At 39.7% G+C, this 7,198-nt stretch overlaps 1 protein-coding gene across 1 annotated transcript; it reads left to right on the top strand.

Moving 5' to 3' along the window:
• Positions 1–1,289: 1,289 nt before the first annotated feature.
• Positions 1,290–6,316, top strand: atf3 (activating transcription factor 3). The gene is made up of 4 exons (XM_033649453.2): positions 1,290–1,449; positions 2,822–3,080; positions 3,193–3,300; positions 3,792–6,316. Exons 2-4 carry the CDS (start codon positions 2,823–2,825, stop codon positions 4,107–4,109), a joined length of 684 nt encoding a protein of 227 aa, XP_033505344.1. The 5' UTR covers positions 1,290–1,449; position 2,822; the 3' UTR covers positions 4,110–6,316.
• Positions 6,317–7,198: the final 882 nt, after the last annotated feature.

Raw genomic sequence — 7,198 nt, 5'->3', positions numbered from 1 at the left:
TTCACTCGTTAGTGAGGAATGACTGGAATGGAAATCCATGTCAGTGTCAAAACAGGGAGAGGGGACGGAGAGCAAGGGGAGGACGGAGAGGACTTAGTTTATACTCATTTGTAGTGATTTAATGTGCTTTATTCAGCTTTATGAATGTTCTTCATATGATTAGGAACTTAAGTGTGAGGGTGTGGGGGAGAGGAGGAAAGAGAGGAGGAAGAAATACTGAGATAAAGTGAGAGAAAGGGAGAGAAGGGATGAGAAGGAAAGGAAAGACTGACAGAGAGGAGAGAGGGAAGGGACTAAAAGAAGGAAACAATGAGAAAGGAGGAAGACTGGGACAAGGAAAGAATAAGTAACAATGAAGGAGGAGAAAAAATAATTTGGAAAGGGGGATAGGTATGGACATGAGAGGACGACTGAAGAGGGGATGAAATGAAAGAAAAAAATAGGATGAGGGAAAGAGAGAAAGTGGCATGATGAAGGGATGGAGAGAAGTATAGGCAAAAGTTAGAAAAAAGAGTGAGGAAGAAGAGACAGAGGGGATGGGTGTATGGGGAGAAAAAAGAGGTGGGAAAAGGGAAGGAAAGAAAAGAGGAAGAAGGAAAGAGGGATGATAGAAATGAAGTATGAGAGGAAAGAAAAACTACAAAATGGGAAAGGGAGAGAAAGAGGTGAGATAATGATGAAGAGATGGGTAGGAAGAGGAGGTGAGAAAAAAGTGAAAAAAAAAGGAGTTGGGAAAAGGGGGAGGAAATAACGGGAAAGGAAAGGAAAGGAAAGGAAAGGAAAGGAAAGGAAAGGAAGAGAGCAGGAAGAGGAGGAAAAGAAGGAGATGAACAGAGACAAAAGAGAACAGGAAGAAAAGGAGGAAGAAAAGAGAGAGGAGATCAAAGGATAGAAAGAAGTAAAGAGAAGGAAAGAAGGAGGGAAGGAGCATAGGCAAAGAGAAAAAAAGACAAGAGGAAAAGAGGGATGGATGGAAGACGGAGGAAAAAAGAGTATGAAAAGAAAGTAAACACAAACATAATGATGGAGTGATCTACCTAGGAAAGGAGGAAAAGAGAGGAGAGGAAAGAGTGAGGAAGAGGAAAAGACCGGGAGGAGATGGAGGAAGAGAGCACGGAGGGGAGGAGGAGGGGGGGGGGTCTGTCCTGTTATGGCAGAGCAGCTCGGGGTTGCTCGATTGCATCATCGCAGGATAAGCCTTCTATAAATAGGATGACGTCACCCCCCACTGCTCTCCCTCCACCCTCCCCTCCGCGCTCACTAGTAGCATTCCTTATTGCGTCACGAGGCCCCACCCCCGTTTAGTCTGCTTATAAACGGGTGATGCAATGTATCGGCCACAGGCGCAACTCAAAGCAGCGACAGAGAGCGAAACAGAAGGAGTGAAGCTAACTATACGAGATTATATTCTCCGGTTCATCTGACCCCAGTCACTCACAGCTTTTACAGGTAGGTCGGACTCTTGTTTCCGGGGGGGAAGGTTTGTTGGGGAGGACGGACGGTGCTGTCTTCGGTCCGTGTTGGAGCGCTGTTGTCCCGGTCAGTGTAGCGGAGAAGTGCCGCTGCTGTCCCGGGACACTTTACCAGAACTTTTTAACTTGTTTTCATCCGTCAGATTAAATGAAATGTAAAGGATAAAAGCGTTTTGACACAAATTTAAGCAGTGATTTTTGATTTTAAAGTTTATCTTTTTTTTTATTTATAACACTTTGAGAGATTTTACTTCCTCTGCTCGATCTTCGTAATGCATTATAATAACTTAGAAAATATATTTGCAAGATCCAATTAGGGTTTTCTCGGCATGTCCGATTTGTAGATTTTGTGAGTTAAAGTGAAGTATGTTTATGTTATTATTATTTTTACTTTTGAGCTAATGCAAAAGATTTAGAGGTTTAGTTGAATGAAAAACAACTGTATTTATTCTCGGACACATTATAGCCCACATATATAGGACAAAATTGGAGAAATATTATGGCAATAAAATAACTAAATGAAAAATTAAGTAACAACAACAAAAGACAAAACAAACAAACTGTGTATCACTTGCAATGTTATATTCATTTAAAAAAATCAACACAATAACTCTCTAATGACTATGACACACTGTGGAAATATTATATAGTATAACTTTTATTTTATACACTTTATGTGCTTGTATCAATGTGTTTGTTTTGGTTTCACAGAGCTGACATTAACATCATAATCATCATAATCATCTTATCAAGCTGCCAGTCATAACTTGCCATGAGTCACTCTTCTGTTTGGATAACAAACATTCGTACCTGTGAATGACTCTTTTTAATTATTTATGGCGTTTTTCCAAATTATTTGTTGAACTTCAGGTGGCTCTCCACAAAAGCATATTTGACTCAGTGGCCATAAATTGTTCCTCCTCATTCTTTATGTTGCCTTAGATAACATGTAATCTTGGGATTTAAACACATCCTACAGCTTTTGTTTGTCTTTCATAATTGTGCAATGTTTGATATCTGTATCATTATTACTCAGCAAAAAACTTATCTGTGGTTCTTAATAATAAGTTTAAAGTGACTTTTACATGCTATACTACAACAATAACTTATTGTGTGTTTGTTCTACTTAATATTGGGATAAACTGGCTGTGCTGGGTTTGTTACTCCTTTATGTTATCACTTTAATATCTTTATAGGCACTTATCATATTTTGTATTGAGCCTAGAGAAAATTTGATATTATAAATTATATATTTGTTAATTGTAGTATTTGTATTTTTTTATGTGTCTTGAGCAAAGTCTCTGACTCTGACTGACATGATAATAATCAGTTGACTCTTGTGTTCCCAGAATGATGCTGCAGCACTCGGGTCCCTCGCTGGCCGATATCAGCTGCTCCGCCCTGGTGCCCTGCCTCTCCCCGCCGGGCACACTCACCCTGGACGACTTCACCAATTTCACACCCATCGTGAAAGAGGAGCTGCGTCTGGCCATCCAGACCAAGCGGCTCTCAAACGGGCTCAGCGTTGACATGAGCTCCGATGGCGCCAGCTCCAGCTCGGACCGAGCCTCAGAGCACCAGGCAAGTGGATCTGGAGTCAAGAGAGAGGTGAGGCAGAGGGAAAACTACAGCATAGTCATCTGTTGTTTTGACACTGACTGTGTGTTTTACAAACAAGAGATCAAATATTGACGGTCTATATTATCTCTCTGGTTCTCAGTTAACACCTCAGGAGCACGAGAGGAGGAAGAGGAGGAGAGAGAGGAACAAAATTGCTGCTGCCAAGTGCCGCAACAAAAAGAAGGAGAAGACAGAGTCTCTGCAGCAGGTACTTTTCAACTTCTATTCTTAAAGTTTTTTGAGAGGTTTTTTTTCCATAGAAAAACTTATGTACTTATTGACTTATAACTTATTTTACTTATTTTGTTAAGCATTTTTCACACAACAAAAATAACTCTTAAATTGCATCGAAGAAGAAGCTTTGAAAGATATCTGAAGACTATGTCCAATTGGAGTTATGTTGTAAATAAAAACAGTTTTTAACTTTATGTTGTTGCGTCAAGAGTCAGCTCTTAAAATCTTTTTAATGTAAAATCAGCAAACTAAAATTTTGCTCATGTAGAATTTATCTGTTGTTAAAGAAGTTAAGCTTTTTCTACCCTGAGCACTTGGTTGCTCCTGTTCAGAGATGACTCTGTATTTTGCCCATGCTGTGAAGTTTGTGGTGATTTTCAACATTTTTAGACAGTCCAAACCACACAAAAACGTTAACGCTGTAAAAGTACAGCATGAACAATCTCCTCCCTCTCTCTTCTTCAGGAGTCAGAGAAACTAGAGAGTGTCAACGCTGACCTGAAGGCTCAGATCGAGGAGCTGAAACAGCAGAAGCAGCAGCTGGTCTACATGCTCAACCTGCACCGGCCGACTTGCATCGTCCGAGCCCAGAACGGCCAAACCCCTGAGGATGAGAGGAACCTCTTCATCCAACACATCAAGGAGAGCACCTTACAACTCCACAACCTCACCTCCTCCACCTCAGCCACCTCCACTTCCTTGTCCACATCCATCTCCACAATAGCACCTCTAGAAGGCGGACTTTTGACCCTTGATCACATTCACTGTCCCAGTCACCTCTGAGCGACCATGTGTTTATGCCACTTTTCTAAGACTTGCAATGCTTCCATCCTGCTGCCATCGATGTAGCACAGACTGTTCGAGAGGCAGGTGGAGCTGCCACATAGACTTACGACCTGAGAATGACAGTGACATATAATAAACACCATTCGGATGTCTCATGCACCGTCTATAAAGCTGCTATAGAGAGAGAGAGAGTGGCATAAAGTGACCTCAGCACCTCCCACTCCCTGAAACCGTAGCTGCTGATTGGACAGGAAGTGACACACAATGGACAGCACCTTGCCATGCATTATGTATTTCACTTTATTTTTTAAACATTACAACCAGTCAGGGCCAAGGACAGATGCCAAAGCACTAAAAAACAAAACAAAAACTTTTTTTTTTTTAAATTTACTGGTATTGCGAATAGGTGAAAGTCTCATTTAGTGTCCGATTTTTGTACCAAAGTGTGTATTCAGGGTGATTGAGGCACATATTTTAACTGTTTGCCCACAGAGAAAGAAGACGCAGATCAACTGTGTGAGTGTGTTTGAGCTGCAAGCCACAGGCTTTGAAAAAGACATTATTTGTGCTTATTGTATGAAAAATGGTATATTTATTTAGTAACTACTGTATTACATGCCATTGTCGTTTCAACCCTGTCTGCTTATCCTTTACATAACATGAACTACTAAATTTGCTGCTACTACTAACCACTCAGGACCTATGTTGGCTGTAGAAGGGTTTTTTTTGGCTTAATTTTAAAAAAAAGTCAGGTTGTTTGCTATCAGGGTAGCAGTAGCAGTTACAAAAGGGAAATGTATTTTGCAGGCAGGGTTATAATTCTGCACTTAATGGAAACGTGTAGTAAAAAATTACATTATCATCATATATGCAGACGATACTTTACTTTTCTCAACAGTTTGAATTACGCTGACGAGCAAAATTGTCCCCAAAAATGATAATACTGTATAATTTCACAAGTACACTTTATTTATCACTGCGTTCCCTCTTAAAGTAAACAAATCTAGTGTTGCTTTTTACATCTTCTGTGACGATAAAGCTTCGCAAGTACGATTGTTATTTTTCAGTCATGTTTTCTACCTGAAATCTTGTATATTGTATCGACTGCGTATTAACTCTGTGCTACTGTATGTCAACACCGGATGCCTCCTTTGGTCTTGACAGTGCAAAACAAAACAAAAAAGATTGTTATTTTCTAAAAATGTATTTTTTATTAATAAGATTTGGTTTGGAAGTTGTGTTCACTAGATATCATTAGCTAGGTATCAGAAGTGTTGCATCAGCTTTCGGCTGGTCCTTTAACGCGCCTGACTCTGAAGTTATGCAAGATGATGTGATATTATACTGTGTGTTATGAACTTGATCAGTATCCAGGCTTCAACTCACTGCCAAATATTTCCCTCTCTGTGGCCCATTGGCTTTAGAGTGAAATTATCCCTCAAGAGAAATGTGGTTTATTGCACAAACAGAAACTGAGGGAGTGTAATGAATGAGAGTTAAGGGGCTATTTTCTTGTCAATTACTAATCATAGCATCAATCTGCAGTGCCCATCAATAGCCAAACATCTGCGAGCAAGACACTGAAAACCTCTTCTCCCTCAGTCATTGGAGTTCACCTTACAGCTAACACGTCAAAAGGCAACTCTGCTTATCAGTATTTGAATACTTCTCAGTAAGTAAACATTTAACATCATTGTAGCAAAAAAAGAGTTTAAGATCACTTTAAAAGTTTTGTCGCTACTGGGATATATTTTCAGTTCATAACAGAAGAGTAATAATCTATGTATGAACAGCACATTACTGTCATGGTGAGGACTGAAGTTTTACATTTATGTTTGCATGGTAGAAAGTTTATATTGTTAGTATTGTGTGTGTTAACTTAAGAGTCACACAGTTAAAGGGACGCAGGCGTTCATAGTGTGTATGTTGTTTTTGTGGTTGTTCATTGTCCTGTCGCTAGTCATGGCTAGATAGCTAATAAGCACTGAGTTCCATGTGTATGTATTCTATTGTGCCTACTTCTACTGGAGGCCCTGTTTTTCTCTGTAGCTGCTCGACTGTCGGAGCATTATAGCCTAAAAGAATAAACTGTAGGCTGTCAGGTACAACTGCACTGCTACTACCAATGTGTACTTCCATCTTTGTGATCTGTCAACTTTTGTTTTTGATACTTTGTTAATTAAAAATAAGTATTGCAAATGTAACTGTTCATGGTGTCATTTTTTTGGAAAAAGTCTGGTAATACTTTGGTTTTAAAGGATCCTATCCCTTTGATAGCGATCACATCCAGACCCCCATTTCATCATTTCATGAGTGTGTGTGTCCCCCAATGTTGAAAAAAAAATCAATGCCCAAGGTTATATGAATCCATTAAAAATTAATGCACCTTTTTATGGGCCACTCCCCCACCCCCATAGACATAAAAAGTTAATATGCTGTTCTATGGCTCTTGACCAATCTTTCTACAGAATCCATAAGCCATTTCGAAGTTATGTGCCACACCCACTGCTAAACTAAAACTAAACTAAAATAAAAAGTAATAGACAAAAAAACAACAAAAAAAGTTTTGTCTTGAGATGACAGGCTTAAATTATTTCAGGTCAGGACATCAACACTGCAATTTCTTGTACAAACACAAAGGAAAAGATATCAGGAAAACCACAGTGTTTCCTTGAAGTACACAAGAACAGCATTCCAAGATAAGCACAGGGAACTTGCTGTCAGAAAAAAATACCTTTAAATTAGAATTTTGTGCGTCATCCCCTCAGACATGCCTTTTTTCTTCCGCAAGGAGAACACCTTGTAACATAAACATGAGTTCACCTACAAACTTCCTGGCTCAGAGCAACAGCTGAAGAGAGACACGACTGGACATGCCCACTGTTCAGAGAGAGATAAGGAGAGAGTGAGACAGACAGAAAAACAGGGAGGGAGGGAGGGTATGACTTAATGTTTGTTATCTAGGAAATACTGTTCAAATCACAACAAACCCATCGGCCCAGACCACCACTGGGTGCACATTCTGAATATTTAACCACTTTTCAGTTTGTAAAGGGTTAGCTTTTACAAAACTCTACCATATCATT

Source organism: Epinephelus lanceolatus, chromosome 13 (genome assembly GCF_041903045.1).
Source record: "Epinephelus lanceolatus isolate andai-2023 chromosome 13, ASM4190304v1, whole genome shotgun sequence".
NCBI classification, from domain to species: Eukaryota; Metazoa; Chordata; class Actinopteri; order Perciformes; family Serranidae; genus Epinephelus; species Epinephelus lanceolatus.
This window is presented reverse-complemented; position numbering and strand designations above follow the sequence as displayed.